At 44.7% G+C, this 16,946-nt stretch overlaps 1 protein-coding gene across 1 annotated transcript in view; it reads right to left on the bottom strand.

Annotated features, from left to right (window-relative positions):
- Nucleotides 1–16,946, bottom strand: part of PLXND1 (plexin D1) — a gene marked incomplete at its 5' end in the record, with an annotated part of 117,830 nt that overhangs the window by 70,276 nt on the left and 30,608 nt on the right. Inside the window, 6 exons of the mRNA XM_019536986.1 lie at nt 283–385; nt 3,074–3,182; nt 6,035–6,200; nt 7,847–7,976; nt 8,391–8,491; nt 11,032–11,163. Of these exons, the coding sequence (XP_019392531.1) occupies nt 283–385; nt 3,074–3,182; nt 6,035–6,200; nt 7,847–7,976; nt 8,391–8,491; nt 11,032–11,163 (741 nt within the window). The remainder of the gene's footprint in view (nt 1–282; nt 386–3,073; nt 3,183–6,034; nt 6,201–7,846; nt 7,977–8,390; nt 8,492–11,031; nt 11,164–16,946) is intronic.

The following is a 16,946-nucleotide window of genomic DNA, read 5'->3' as shown; positions in this document are numbered from 1 at the left end:
ATCTACAAATCACCATGTATGTCACAGAGTAGATAAGCATTATAACTTTCATTTTACACTTGGGAATCTGAGGCAAACCACGATGAAGTGACTTAGCAGCATAATGAAGGCTGAGCGGCAAGTCAGAGACCCTTAATCCTCTCCATTTCCTAAACTGACTTCTAAAGCCAACAGCAACCACTCCCAGCTGTCTTTCCCCCAGGAAAAGGGAAAAAAACCCCATAGATATGATGCAGCAAAGAGATGAGATCATTTCCAACAGCAAAGTGTGATGTTCCTTACCTTCACATGTAGAGCATCCTCACACTCTGAGGAATTGGAAACGCAGGTGTATCTCCTGGAGCACCAGTAGCACTTCCATTTAGTCGAGAGACAGTTGGTACACCTGGAATACATAAGATTATCTTTACCTTTTAAAGACTGCACAGATTTTGGTCCTTAAGTGTCAGGTTATAGCTTCACATGCACTTCTCACCACTATGTTGTGTTTTTTAAGATCTGTAGGACAAATCCACTCACTGAAAATCAGCACTGCCCTTTATCTATGAGGACTACAGAGCCACAGAAGGTCCTACTGAGTCTATGTCAGGACTCAGGCTCAAACCCCCAACACTAGGAACCAAGCACTAGCTCAGCCCTCCACCAGGCCATGGCTCATGATGGAAGAGTGTCAAGTAAGGGGAGGAAGACCTTCTACCGCTGGTGGCCTTCCTTGCCACTGCCTTCCCTGAACAGCTGTGGCCTGGTGGAGGGCTAAGCTAGTGCTCGAGTCCCAGGGGCAGGGGCTTGGGACTGATTTCTAGCAATCTATTCCTCTGAGCCTGCCTCAAGGTGGGGAAAGATTTATTTACAAACAAATAGAGATGGCAATGCCATTAAAAGAGGCCATCCCACACCCAAAAGCTCTAGGCTACAGAGAGCTCCTTTGACAGCAGATGCTCTTTGATTCTTTCCCTGTTTTAACCATGTTTTTTACGCTGAATTTTTCCATTAAGTCAGGCAAAGTCAGTGCACTGGCTTATCTGCCTCTTGCAATGACTTTGTATAGAGTGGGCATTGGTGTCACAGGGCCCTTTAGTACTTGCGCCAATACGCTGTGATTCAAACTCGTCAAAGTAGACTTAATTAATCGAGTCTGCTGGACTGTTCTAACCAGAATGCTCCGGTGTGCTGCAGCATCTCATGTATTCAACATCCCTATGATTCAAAATGGTGGCTGGGGTGTTTTAACTACAGCTTGTCGAACAAGCTTTAGTTAACGCATCCCTGCTGCCATTTTGAAATGAGGGATGCTGAATACACAAGAGGCTGTGGGCTCTCAAGAGCTGCTCTAATTAAAATGCCCCCCAGTACTCACCCTGGAGCACGTGTATACATGCCCACAGTAACTAAGCTATGTTGCTCTACCTTTGAAAATTCACGTCAAATTCCAAGGATCAAATCCAGGGGTAGCCCCAATAAATTGACTGACAACTATGTGGCTGTTCCCATGCAGCTCTGGAAATGTAGAAGATATGTCTCAACCATGTCAAATGTATGGACTGGTTGTTGTTCAACTGTGTCTAGGTTGAACTCTTAAAAGTTAGAGGACAAACTTATCCACCCCTGAAGACTATAAGAAGAGGGATGGGAGCCAAGGACAAAGACACTGCTTGTCCTAAAACTGCCTGACTCCTGCTCTGACTCTCTTTGCTGTCCCCAGTGAGGCCTCATCCATCTTCTCAACCCTTCCTTGACTCTTCCACACCCACTAAAAGGTCCCTCGCATCCAGCAGCCAAATAGCCATGTGCTATTGGCTTAAATCACTGCAGAAAATGGCTCTGGGCTTCAAGCCTGTTTGTTTGTACCCTAGACCCTGCTTCCTGCCATGACTCCTCCTCATACCAGGGTGGTTTCCAGCTTGAGGTCAGGAACTGGCAGAGGAATGTGTCAGAGGCAGCCATGAGACGATGAGCTTTCTATGGGGAAAATGCGGGTGAGCGGATGACAGTCCACCGGCAATCTGAAGGCATGAGTTCAGCTCTCGTATTTTCAGCTCTTGCATTTTCTCCTCACAGCCAGAAACCCTTCCTCTCCTCAATAAAGCATCCTCTAGACACCTCCACAAAACCCTAAGATACTGCCCAGGCCGCAAGGGAGAGGACACTTCCAAGGTCTGATTATATTATGGTGCTAAAGTTTCTATAAACTCCAGAGATTCATTTAGATAAGATTAAATTAATTTACCCCAGATCCCTCGGTGTGCACCCTTCCCATATATTAGATGCACAAACAGATTAGACAATGAGCACTAAAGACTTGGATATCAGCCAGCAATCTAAGGGTTAATTAAAAAATCTTTCAAATAAAAATATTATTCATGTTTTAAAAAAAATAACAAGAAGAAGCCAAGCTATATCGAAATGTCCAGATGGCTTGAGAAGCTGCTAGGACCCTTTCTTTGTAAATCCCTGGCAAGCCACAGTCTCTATCCTGCCAAAGCCTGCCCAGGATTCAAACGGTCCTGCTGGCAGGAAGACTCCTCTCACTCAATTAACCCCACACAGTAAGGGCTCTCGGACTATGCACACACACTTCTCTGAATTGTTCAGTTTACTCGGTTCCCCTGGTGCAGTGGTGCTCAACCTCTGGCCTGCAGGCAGCACACAAAGCTATGCCATCAGGCCCATGGGGCTCTGCATGGGTCTGGAAATTTGGTGGTGGGGGAACAATGGCCAGGGGAGCAATTAACACTGCTACAATTCCCCTGCTGCCAAACATGAGGGCCCATGGGGAGACCTGTGGGCTGGATGACATGACTTTGTGTGCTAGACTGTGCAGAGTTGGGCTGGCACAGAGGGGTTGCACTGGATCACACCTGTGCATTGACCTGGTGAGGAATTTGGCCCGTGGACCAGCCCCGTGTGACTCATTGGGCTCGCAGGGCCAGGGAAGTTGAGCTCCACTGCAGTCAGTGCTCAAACCCGAGGCAATGCAGAGCAACCTACTGCTTGTCAACGCTCTGCCTGGTTTCCCACCTCCAGCTCCTTCCTCCTGCTGCTTTAATTCATCTACATGGAGACCATCACTTACGCTGTCTTGGGATAAATGTTGCCAGTTCTTTTGCAATCATAGATGGTGAAATTGGTCCAGACAATATTTTTCCCGTTGACTCGGAGTGCAGTTTCAATGATCACGTGGTCTGAAACAGGCAAGCCAAAGAAAATTGGACTGTAAGAGAGGTTCTCTTCAGCACTCAGGCTTAGAGGACACAATGAGCTTCTGAGAAAACAAGCGTCCACATCGGTGGTTGTTTTCTCTGGAGTTTCCTCTGGGCTGCCTCACAGAGTTTGGACATACTTTCACCCTTTGCCCTCTGACTTTAAACCCTGTGCTCTCAAATCAAGGCCTTACAACACAGCCATCCACAGTAAGAAGAAAGCTTCAAAACTTTTATCAAAACATTCCCAAGCACCGTGCAAGTGTCAATAAGCAAAGTTAATTAGCAGCTTTGTCTACACTAGGTGCTAAATGGCATTTAAAAATGCATTAATTAAAACATTTCAGTTAACATCTTTTAAACCCCAACTCATTTTCTCAGCAACGACAAATTGGTAGAAAATAATAAAAGATCCCCTTTTTTGACTAGTAACATTTGTACACTACATTCCTCTGGCTGTTTTACTTAATTGCTTAATTTTCTTGCAATCTAACGATAAATGCACCTAGGTGGAGAGTCAATTCTTATTCCTGGAGACGCATAATAAATCAATAGCTTGGATTCCAGAAATTAGTTTGGACATTGCTATAAACAAAAATGCAAAGGACTTAATTAACTTGTAAGCTTCCTACAGCCAGAGAGAAGAGCAATGTCTTTTCTTAAACCTGCCTTGCTATGGGTTAAGTTTTTGTGTTGTTCCTATTGAAGTCATCAATTAAAGCTCTGGTGAGTTCAGTGGAGCAAGCAGGCCAATAATGAGTGCTTCTGAAAATGATGGCCCTACTTTTGAAAAGCAGTTACAAACTTTGGATGCCTCAGTTTTGAGCAGTCAGCATCAGAAACCTCAGGCCCAGTGCTGTAGCAAAGAAGTCTGGTGTCTGGGGAAAGCCTGCAGCAGCAGCCCACCCTCACCCTCACCCTGCGCACAGATCTGGGGGGCACCCCCCATACTTACCCGGGGGTGCACATAGAGGTGGGTCCCTCCTTCCCCCCATCCCGGCACCCCCCACAAACGAGCTGCTTGCTGCTCCGTCTCACTCCCTGCCCCAGCTGGGCAGTGCCTCTTGGCGCCCCTTTGCTTTGGTGCCCAGGGCAGTCACCTCGCTCCCCCCTACCTTGCTATGGTACTGACCAGGCCTGATTTGCAAAGGCAAATGGGCATCAAGAATTCTCACTGGCTTCCAGTGGGACTGTAGATGTTCAGCATTTTGAAATTCAGGCTCCAGCAGTCTCCAGCTGGGCACCCAATTTTGGAGGCATGCAGAACAAGAGGCCATGCTTGAAGATTTTAGTTTTAGTCTACTGGAAGGAACAGTGTGAAAATGGGATTGGAGTTCCTGAGTTGTCTCAGATCCCACTTTAGCTTTGCTTCAGCAGTGTAATGTGCATGTAGAAAGGATGTCAAATAGTAATGATTGTGGCAGAAGGCCATCTCTGTTTCTCTCCAAAAACTCTGCTCTGTGACAATTTGGTTAGGATAGGCCCTGCAGAGGGTACACACCTTACCCTATCTCTTTAGGTAGCCTGGGCTGGATACATTCCTGGGGGAGGGGGGAAACCTGCTCCCCCTGCCTACGGGACTGGCATCACATACCTGGGTGAGAGGCTTGGGCTCCCTGGGGAGCTAGGGACTGTAAGTCTGCCCAGCAACTAGTGATGCATTTCAAATTGGTTGGCTGACAGCCAACAGGTGCTGGGCTCCATTGGACCAGGTAAATGAGGTCATAAGGGCTACATAAGTTAAGGAGTGCCCAGGAGGAGGGGGCAGCATCCATGTGGAGTGGGGGGGGAAGAGAGAGAGAGAGAGAAAAGAGCTGGACCATCTGAAACTTGCTCTCTCCCTCAAAACTCGTGATTCCCCCCTCCAGAGGCAATCTCCACCTGCCTCTGGATGATACTTGTGAGTAAGCTACCTGAGATCTAACTAGCTATAGCTTGCAGTAACTCAGATGCATGATCAGAGGCTACCAACCCAGGCCAGTTTGCTCTATGGGATTTCTCTGATATTGCTCTACCCTGTACCTTATTCCAGCCCTACCCCTTGTAACCAGTAAAGTTCTCCTTTGTACCTAGCGTGGGAGACTTATTGGGTATGAGTCTAGACTATGCCTTGGGGTCCCCTCAGTTTGGCTGACTAGGGGAGACCACTACTTGTGCTTCTGATTGAGGGAAGCACCCCCAAGTGCTTGCAGTGAGAGTCAAGTACCCTCGAGGGCTACTAGGCCTGTGTTTCCCAGGGTGCACAGAGCCAGAAACAAGCCCATCCCTGGGTGGTGGCAGTGTTATCCCCAGGCTAGCAGGTGTGCTCCAGGAAGGGGTTTCGGCCAGACATGAGGTGCCCCCAGGGAGGCACTCGGAGTCTGGAAGATGGGCAGGTGCAGCGAGGTGGGTGGCTCAACGCAGGAGCACCCCCCACTGGCCCACCACAATGATTACAACTGAAAAAATGGTTTGGGGTTTTTTTTGTGGACTCAGGCCTGTAGATTTATGAACCTTGTAATAGAAAACTAAAAAAAAAGAGGGCATTTTATGCAAGCAGCACTGGCAACTACCTGAATTGGCTTTTAAATTTCATCAGTTAAAAAGATGTTTTTGAAAACACTATCAACTCATGTTAGGATAGTAGAAACCTTTCATGAACATTCACCAGTGATTACAGTGTGACATTTTATACACTGCTGAAACTGCTTAGCTCTTCTTTTTAAGGTTTTCTATAAATAGCATTATTTGCAAAAAAATGATCTCTTAGCTGCTGTACCAATAAAAGAAATTTAAAAATTGCTTCCATAAAAGAGCATTTGGCATCTGCTAAAAGTTAGTTCTTTGTTACATACCTTGATTGGGTGGGAATGCTGGATATTTCTCTCTTGGAAAAAGATCACAATAAATTATATCATTTGAGGCAGCTCTGGCTACTGTGTAGATATTATTTCCATAATCACAAAACATCTCTGTTCCGTTCAGCATTGGGATACTTCCATTTAGTTGGATTATCGTGCCCTAAATTTGGATGAAAAGTTCAATTAATGCTATAGAAATGACTATGGAAAATGACTACAAGACTTTGATGAGGTTATTTAAGCTCCTTAAAAACTAACCAGCTCAGCAAAAAAAAATCTACTGCACATGAGAAATTGCCATAGTAATACAAACTTTGCCACTATAGTTTCCTGTTCTTTCCATAGCAAATATATAGGGTATATTTACAGTCCAACATTAGAAATGAACCATAGGATTTCTTTATCCATATGGGTGCTCAAACACAAACACAGCTAAGCATGCGTGTCACTATGTAACTCTGAACTGCTCCCCTTCTATTATATTACCTGCTCTGCCATCACATCTTGATTTTCAGGCTGGTACCAACCTGTATAATAGGCACATGCCAAGCACACCCATCTACTCCCACTGAGGAGACCACATAGTTCGTGGTCTCCCCACCACACATGAGAGATGAGTTCCTCAAGGAAGGTAAGGGAAGCAGGCAGGGCAGCTGTGCTAGCTACGCCATTCTGGCTGGAGGGCTGATGCTTTCCATAGGGCAATCCAAGCATATTTTTCTTGGTTCATTTTCTATTTTGAATGTTGATGCAGGAGCAGCTCAAGGAATGGAAGGCTTCAAGAGAGGCACTTTCCTCTTGTACCTGATCTTAAAACAAGGACTAACATCTTCACAAACAGAACTCCACTGCAGCCCTAGGGTTACACCAGCAGACAGTCTGGCTCCGTAAAAGGTTTTTCCTTTTTGATACCAATGAGTCTCCTGTGGTTTTTGTGGATATGGCCAAGCTCAAACCAGTCTCTGAACACTTCCCCTGAGCTGTGGGGAAGCTCAGTGACAGATGCAAACTCTGAAGCACTGCACTGTCTCTAAATATCACTAGACACAAGTTTGCTGAAGATCCAATACTGTGATGAAAATGAGATGCAGACAGCCACCCTTCAACCCTGCTGTGCCCAGGCATGGAGATACAAAGCCAGAACTTGTGCGTGAGCTTCTCATTCACTGAAAAAATAGTTTTTGGGGGAAAGAGAGAGAGTTTTATAAAAAAAGTTTAAACAAAAGGACAGAGCCAGTGAGGATACCCTGGAAGTGCCTTAAGCTGCTGCTCTGAGCATGCTGGACACCCCAGCTTTGAGCCTGATGCTAAAGGTGCTTCCGTGACATTCTCACCCCTCCTGTCCAGCGCAGAGAAAGAGTTTGTGGGCGAGGTTGATTTCCTCAGCAGTACGACTGAGCACTTTGCTGCCCTGCTTTAAATACCTAAAGTGACTTAAGAGTCTAAATCCTATCTTCAGAAGGGCTTTATGATTTAACAGTCCTCCTGAATGTGTGCCTGTGGGAATAAATCACTTCTGAAAACAGAATTTAGGAGCTGTTAAAAACTTTGCCTCAGTCCTGCAGTGTAAATAATGCTGAGGATCCTCAACTGACCAGTCTCACAGCTAGAAGCAAAGCAGTGGGAAGTCACTGGCACTGACAAGAACATCAGATGGGACCAGTCTGGCAAAATGGTTGTGCAGCTTGCAACATGCCTAGAGCTCCTGTTCTAAACTGAGTATTTGTGAGCATATTTGTGAGCACGGAGCACAGACTGTGCCAGGACCTACAGCATGTTATTAATTAGTGTCTACATTAGACATACCGAGTTTGTGTCTTCAATATTAATTTCAGATGGCAGGATGGTCATAGAGGGACAGTGCTCCACACCCTCACTTGCACTCGTCCAGAAATTTGACTCAGCAGAATTCATACATTCGTGCTGCAGGGAGCACCTGAAATACAGACAGATGCAATGTATGGTAGCACATCGTCAGAACAGTTAAAAAACTGCTGTGATAATTATAAACAAGATCCTAAGGTAATCTTGAGTCCTCTTTCCAGTTCTCCAACCCCTAGATTTGAGCTGAATACGTCTGGCTCTATTTAGTAGATATGATCCCCATGATATGAAAAGAGCACTCTTGTTAGCATCAATAGGAGCTATGCACATCAGCTGGGAAAAGATTAGAGTGCACTGACTGAATCTGGAACAAGAGAGAATAATAGCTGTGGGTGCATGTTTTGACAACCTAAGAAAGATGGGGCAAATGTTACAACCCTCCCATGCCTTTACAACGAAGCAATATTTGACTGGCTTTGTTTGAGCAAGTCTCCTAGGCATGCACAACAGAAGACACAAGTCCTACCTGGTCTCCATTGTGCACCATCCACAATACGCATCAGCCGCAGCCAGGCACTCCGTGCAAGTTGCATATTGGTTACAGACAGCCACCTTCACCCGGGTCATCTGTGCAACAGACCTTTATTATTTCCAAATACTTTAAGATGTCATCAAACAGTTAAAATTTTGGGGGTGCACTCACCTCTTGGTAAGGGCAAGGAAACCCCTTGCAAACAGTAATGAGCAGTACAAATGGCAGAAGCAGTCTTTTAAATTCAGCTAGGCAAGGCACTGGGAAATATGCAACAGGGAGCAATTCTGCTCTGCTGGGGTCATGGGCAGACTCTTGCACTACTCTGTTCCACGGTGCTGTGAATAACAGGAGCTCTGTCTAGAAAGGCCTTTGTCCCTTGTCATCCCATTTTTGGGGACAACAGCAAGACAGGAGACATTACAGCAATTGTGGTTTGATGGTTTAGAGGAGACATTTTTTACTGTTGTTTCATCTCGTATCTCTTGGTTACCAATGTGAAAAGCTCAGTTTTCATACTTCCTAGACAGTGCTGAGCAATGTTTGCATATTTACAAAATGACCAGAATTTTCCTGGGAATGCAAAAAATCTGCTTGCCAGGCCATATGTGCAACACTGTTAGAGGAACCTCTGCTGACTTGTTCTGGAAGAGCCATTTGCTCTGCCTCAGGCTGGAGGAATGAATTTGCCTATCTGCTTTCTCTCCTGGATTCGAACCCCTCAGGTAGGGAAGGATGTGTGTAATGTGTTAATTTAGGGGCTGACATGGCAAGGTGCTGAGAGCGCTCAGATCTCAGAAGTCACTGAGCACCCCACACAAGTGGTCACTCAGGCCAGCACCTCCTCTCATTATCCTCTGTGGTTTCCTGCCCTCGCATATGTGGTATGCAGCCTCCTCCACACACACATTAAGTTTCCCAACATGTAAATTCTGCTGGAAAAGCAAATGGACCTGGCCTAACGGAAAGGAAAGGCTCAAGCTAGACAATCTGAGGCCCTGGCCTGAGGGTTTTAACTGGTCCAGGATAAGGCCCACAGCACGTATCTGTGTGTGCTGGGAAGTGCTTGTGAAATGTGGGAAGGGTCTGAGGTCTTAGTTAAACAGGAACTCTGGGAAAGTTGTGTCAAATGCTAATGACTAGTCTCCTGGGAATTAGGGCAGGAAAATATCACTCTGAGGTAGAAAAGTAGTGGTTGTGCATCTCTTTCATCAGATAAAAATGCAATTTGGGGCAGAAAGGCAGCAAGTGCTGAACTCCATTCCCCCTCAGCCAGTCACATGACGGATGGCAAACGCAGACCTCATGCTTGGAGCTGCTGGGAACTATTTACCATTCTTCAAAGAAAGGGCTTCCCTCCTCCAGCTCAGCGTGCAGGTTGGTCGGTCCTGTGAAACCTGCCCTCAGAATCGGCTCCCCTCCACCCCAAGGAAACACTTTAAGTGACCTGTTAGAAGCATCCTTAAAGTTTCTAATCAAGGCTTGTTCAGCTTTCTGTCAAAGATTGGTATCTACTTAGTTCTGCCTGTCTCACAGGTGATTGCTTAAAGTATGTTCCCCAGCATATTATATCTTTACCTGTACAGCAAGGGGTGAATCAATTTGTGTAACAGGAAACACAAACCCTTGCCCCAAACTCCAGTGAATTGTTCAGGTTCAAGAGTTTGGTGAACTTTTATTCATTTTTATTTGAAATGGGGCTGGCATGAATTATAACTCAACCCCCCTGAAACCTGAGAAAATTCAGACCCACAACTGAATTTTGCTCTTGGATCTGGTCTCCATAACTAGCTGAAACAAAAGCTGGAGAATGGAACATTTCCCAAATTTTATAACCCTTGGATCTGCACTTTGAAGCTCAGACTCCTCAATACATTTTCAGGGTTTGTTCAGTATTCCCAGGTTTTGTTCAGTTTCTGTATTTCCAAGTTCTGTCTGGATTGAAACACGAATACAAGATCATTAGGCTGTGCTCAGACTATTTGTAGCCTGGCCAACAGGAAATGGCACCAAAAATCTCACAAAGAAGTCTTCTCCTGTGTTACTTCTAGCCCATACATGCAAACCCGAAGGCAGAGGTAATTTTGGAAAGGTTTGCGTTATACTTTAAAGGGATTCCTGATCTGTACCAAATTTCTAAGCCAGCCAAAATCCTTCCAGTCGGGACCCCACATACAGACCATACCCAAACAGTAGCATGTGTTTGTTTTCCCACAGTTAACAGGAAACTTTACTATCCCTCCACTGTTCTGCATTACTATTGCTGTGCCCACAGGGATAACCAAACTGGGGCAGCTTACTCCTAAATGACACACAGCTAAATCACCTAATTTAGTTTTAACTTACTACAAGATAAGGCACAGGGACAGTTACCACAAAACATCTAAGACACAATATCTCTGTGCCTGCACATGCAGGGAAACTGCAGACTTAGAGGAATTAGGTTCCCTGGGGGCTCATCACCCCATCTAACGCTGCCCCAACTGGGGTCCTGATCCCTAATCTGGAAGCTGCTGGGTTAAATGTTTTCCATGCCTGCCCATCACTGATGCTAAGAGAACATCAGCTAATGCTGGCTGTAAAGTCAAACAGACATTGCCAAATGGCTAATTTACCTGGAGCATATGAGTCTTACCTGATAGGATGTCATGAGATAGAGGTAGCTGGAATCGGAAGGATCGAACTGCATGATGGGATGGACAGGCTCCCCATAGGCCACTGAAATTGACTTCCTGCTGACAACCTTCATAGCTTCATTCAGGTTGATCTAAAACAAGACATGATTCATTGAGATCATTTTCCAGTGTTAGGGGGGAGGTGAGGGAACTAGCAAGGCTTTACATTTCCACAGCATCTTTAATCCCACAGTGCTTGCAAACTGCACACACACAGCTTCCCTGGAATACAGGGACCTCCAGGGTGGCGGGAAGCAACTCCCTTGCACACAGAACATGCAGGAGGGGCAAAGAACTACTGCCGGGGTGAGCAAATCCCATCTCCTGTGGGGAAACACCAAGGACTTCCTGATCTCCAGCTAGTGCCTCACATCCAACGCTCCTGTTTAGTAAACTTTCTTCGGTGGGAGGAAGAAGATCCTGCCACTATAATGACCTGCAGCCCTTGATTCTGATCTCAGACCGGGAGATTCCATCTCACTACAGCAGGATTACCCCTGAAGAACCCCAGTGCCGGTGAAACCAGAACTAGCCCCTCATCACAGATACGGGGACATTAATATTATTATTATTTACTTGCAAATCTTTATCAAAACAGAGAAGATCAGTGAAGTTTCTGCATAAAAGGGGATCTTCTGTTCCCCGTGTGAGTCATGCATGCACACATTCCCGACCGAAAGAATCTTAGCTCAAGTGAACCATGACAGCTATGGGAAAGTGAACTGGAGTGTACTCTGCCTCACGAACCCCAGCTAAACTGTGGGGAATGATGGAAGAGACAGATGTGCATCAGACAATCTTTCTTGTCCCAGCAGGTTAAATGAGGAGTCGTGGAGAGGAAATAACAGAGGGGCTATGCAGCTTCATGGGATGGCTATTGTTGGTCCACAATCACACAGAAGGCAGGGGGAGTTCCTGCTTTACTCCTTGCAAAGTAAGTGTGCTCACAATGAGGACTACGTGTGCTCCCTTCCTGGGGTCTGGCTTCATGGAAAACTCAAACAATGAAACAAAACATGAGCATTATTAATTCATATTATTTGTGTTCCAGCAGCAGCCAGAGGTCCACTTGACATCAACATCCCTTTGTACTAGGTCATGTATACATTTACGTGACAACTTATTATCAGAATAAGTTAAAACAAAGTGTAGGACAAGGGAAATGCTGCTACTGCCATTTTATGAGGGACTAATGGACTTGCCAGAGGTCACTCAAGAAGTCTGGGAATGATCTCCTGACTCTTAGCTCAGTGCCTTAGCTATAAAAACAGCATTTTCTTCTTCTAGCAAAGTTTTCTTTCCCTGCTTTAGCCGTTCCTAAGGGCTTTTACCCTGCAAGGATCTCCATTCCTAGGTTCCTATGCCTCACTGCCCTTGTCTGCAGTAGATTTTTTGCCCTCATAACATTTCTATGATTGCTCCACAACGGTTGAGCCCCACCAGCAATTGGACTCCCAGTTCAGACAGGGCATCAGAGCTGCCAACACTGTTGCCAGGGTAGGAGACTCAGAGCAGGGCTGGACGACACACAGATGGCCCCTAATCTACACAGTGTACCGTTTCCACCACTGCAGGTGCATGATGTTACCGTGTATATGAGTTTGAATAGGCCAAGGGGTATGACGCCATTCAGCACAGTATTGCACTTTCTGAACTGCACCTTTTCCACAGAGCGCTGGATGTTATCGATGCAGTAGTCAGGGGATCTTCTGATTCTCCATTTAAGTCATAATAGAGTATAACTTTCTCCAAGCACTCATTACTTGCTCTATGTCTATAGATTGTGGCTTTGTACAATAAGAAATCATCTAATTTTCTGAAGTACCTACACATTTGTTCTTTGTCTCTCTCCCTTATAAAAAGACCTGTAACAGTCTTCAAAAGAAGCAAAACACAAAGGAATCTTTTCTCTTTATTTTCCAGTACTCAGCAGCATGAGCTGCAAGCAAGAACATTGCCAATCTCAAAAATCATAAGTTAAGGTTTATGGAGACATTATGATCTTCCCAAATTGGGTTCTTGTTCTGCAAACAGTCAACCTCTATCTGATGCTTTCATCACTGCTTTCTTTATTATGTACCATAGATTCCAGATAATCAAAACTTGACATCTTTTCAATAGCTTCTGCATCAATAATTCCCTTGTTATTTGGGTCATGTATCTCATTAATCATTATGATTACTACCATGCAGTACTAAACCTTTCCTAACACTGATTTTTTTTATTTGCTTAATATTCTTTGTTATTCTGCATTTCCACAAATTAATGAAGTATCATCTGCAGACCATATGATGGTTATATGACAGCCTGCAAATTCAATTCTTCCACAAAATCTTATGGTCCTTCTCTTATTACTGACCTAGTATGTACGTTGAAAAGTTGAGGAGACAGTATGCATCCTTGGCAACCACCACAGCTAGTCTTAAACCTTCTTGCCAAACCCACTGATGTTTTTACTGATGCTGGTTGGCCAATATACAGTGTTATTATCAGTTCCACAATGTGCTTAGGAAATCCCATTTCACACATCACTTTCTGACAGCATTTCATGATCAACACAGTCAAAGCCTTCTGCATAATTGACAAAACAGACACGAAAAAGTGATACTCTGTTCAGGATGTTGTTCAATATCTGTAAGTTATTGATTTGGTTCTTTGTTCCTCTACCTTTTCTGAAACCAGGCTTTCTGAAGCTGCTTTCTCTTTTATTTTCTTGGCGAGTTTACTTCTGATAACATTAAGTAAGATGTTCTTTGTGTGGCTTATAAGGCTGATGGTTCGATCATTCTTGCGCTTTCATAAGTCATCATTTGTGAGGACTGGCATGAACACAGCAGTTCCAATCTCAAAGTCAGGCTTTAGAGCCCCACACCTTTCTACGCAGCCTCCTCTATACCACCCTTTCCTGTCTTCCAGTTTCCCCGAGTGCTGCTGGTCTGTAATCAGCACCAGGTGGCTTCCCGTCCTTAATTTGCCTAAACACATCTTGCATCTCTTCTTCAAGGAGTGGGGGCTCCAGTAATCAGCTGCTTCCTTTCTCTTGGGCCTTGTTGTTCATTCTAATTCCAGCACACGACGTTCTGCCCGTCTTCCTTTTATATCTTCACTTCCAATCAATGGGAGACCACATCACTTTTTTTATGATGGACAGGGGCCCTTTCTTTTCCCCTGTTAGCTTTTACACAGTATTGCAAGTATACTTTAGCTTATTCTTGAGGGTTATTTTTTTATTGTTCCGCATCGCTGTTTATCCCATGATGATTTATCCCACTATAAAGTCTTTCTCCTCTCTCTAACAACCCACACGCTATTAGATTCCCTAGACTATCTAGTCCTTTGGCTTTGACCTTTCTGTGTTCTTTCACTAGATTTTCTGCTATTCACAGTGGCTCCTGCTTTATTTGTTTCGGGTATGTCTTTCAGCTAGTTTCTTCAATACCTGTGTTATGTCCTACCAATACTGAAAGACGTGTTGTTCATCTCCCATTTATAACAAAAAAGGTTTCAAGAATTGTTATCTCAGCTGAGCAATAGAGCAATGTTTTAGGGGAAAAGGGTGGAGTACACATTGTCAGAAAGCTATCTTACACTCCCAGCTTGGAGATAGCTGGAGCTAACCTGGCTTACCCTCAGAGAAATTCCACCAAAATACCACTTAACTTCTGAGTTTTTATGCCTGGCATCAGGGTGAGTCAGCATAAAACTCAATGCTCCTGCGGTGGGTGCTAGACTCTCTCATTCTTTTCCATTACGCTACAAGCTTAGCTGTTTAACAAGTCTTGTTTTCTCCCCTAATGACTCTATTGAATGTGGCACAGATAATGGTCCCCGTGAAGTGCCCTTCTGCAGACTATTTGATTAATTCCCCATATGACTGGCAGTCCTAATTGCTGCTAGGAGAGCCGGTCAAGCGCCACTTCTGCCCGTTTGCTGTCTTTTCTTGGACAGCAAATCTGAATGATAACTCACAAAGTATCTTGTATCCCAGGCTAAATAACAAGGAGCCCTGAAGGTAAAAAGGCTTCTGGTTATGCAGCTGTGCTGTAGAATTAGATTAGAGCTATCTGAGCAAATTATCCTAGTAAAGAATAGCCAGGAGCCTCTCTCTAATGGAGACTCGGCAGATAAGGCTCCTTTTTCTGATATGATAATGGAAGCAGAGCTGTTAATACTGTGTGAACAGGAGCTGCGCTGCGTGTGGTATGTGTTTCCCTCTAGGCCCTGTGCACCTGGCCATGATGTCAACTTCCTACTGCCCTGTTGTATTACCTGCCCCTCTAGGCAGAAACCAGAGTTTTTCTGTGATATTTTCCCACTTTTCTGCCAGGAGCACTTGGAAGCAATGAGAGAAATTGGATTGGTTTTCTTTTCCCCATGCATTTTGATCCAATATTCCCCATTACGTACTAGTACCTCCAGGCTGAGATAAAGCAGATTCCAGCCTCATCTCTCCTCCAGGGTCTCTTTCTCCTCTATGAACTTACTGATGCAGGGATTATACCAAATTGCTGTGATTGGTTAGAATTTAAACTTTCCTTTGACAAACCCCAAACATTGAGGTGACTGAAATGCTGGCCCTGCATCTTGGCTCTTGATCAAGGCTATTGCGTTGCTTTACATTGCCTTGGGTATATGGCTTGAAATAGAGCAATTAGGTATATTATATGCTTGGATTCACACCTGCTGTGGAGTTTAACATTGGAAAGGTGCCCCTCAGTGAGTCTTCTGTCTACACAGATCTTTTATGTACCATCAAAGCAAGTAGAGATGTTATTAGAGGGCACTGGTAACAATTAAATGCTGTATAATAATATTTCAAGTGCAGGCTTTTAATAAATACCTCCCAATCATACTGTAGACTTAAATACCGATTAACAAATGGCAATTACCAGACAATGTACATCACATATAGATTAAAGCAGCAGACAATTACTTCTTTTTTTGTCAAATGAAAACCTGTGCTCAGAGTGAGCTTTGTCAAGTGATGTCTACTGCCATGAGTACAGTTCAGAATAAATGTGGTTTACTGAAATTCCCGAATACAGAGGTCCTTATACACAATGCAAGATGCAGCATGGGTAGTAAGTCACCCTGCCCAGCCAGTGGGTCTCAGCCTCAAATGGGAAGAGACACATCTGAGGGTAATATAGTTCTCTTCTTGCTGAGGAGGCCAACAAGGGCACTGACTATGATAGGGAGCTGTGCACATCGCTTTTTTGTGGGTAACTGAGCCATGGATTGACCATTATTCCTTAGAGACTGTCAAACAGCTTCAAATAATCACAGAAATAATGCTAGTGCCTTTCAGCCAGGGATCTCAAAGCAAATTGGCCACATTGCCTGAGCCTCACAGCCACCTCTGCAGGAGAACATAGATTCATAGATGCTAGGGTCGGAAGGGACCTCAATGGACCATCGAGTCCGACCCCCTGCCAGTGTTTAACATAGCAGTTGTTTAACAGTGTACAGCACTACTACAAAATGTGTTTCTGACAGAAGCAAATGCTCTGATATCCAGAAACAAAACCTGAAAGTACGGGGGGAATTTCAGTCACAAGAAGGAAAGTACCAGAGTAGGCTCTTAACCAGGATGCAAGTAGGGACAATTCCACTCTCATAAAAAGTTTTTTGAGATCTTTAGTACCCGCATGTGTTTGGGACCTCTGTTTATGAAGTATAGGAAAGATGACACCTCCAGCAGTGCAGTGCCCTTTAACGTTATACTGGGACTGAACCATGAAAGCCACTTCCTGCTGCCTCCAGGAGCAGTTTGGCAACCTCCTGTCCAAGAGCTGAGCCAGCTGGACCTACCAAGCTCGTGAGGTCAGAGAAAACAATTGCGTACAAGAGCCTGGCAACAATATTCAGATACTGT

This window comes from Crocodylus porosus, unplaced genomic scaffold (genome assembly GCF_001723895.1).
Source record: "Crocodylus porosus isolate Cpor-Errol unplaced genomic scaffold, CroPor_comp1, whole genome shotgun sequence".
NCBI classification, from domain to species: domain Eukaryota; kingdom Metazoa; phylum Chordata; order Crocodylia; family Crocodylidae; genus Crocodylus; species Crocodylus porosus.
Note: the sequence above shows the minus strand (reverse complement) of the source record. Positions and strands in the feature narration are given on the sequence as shown.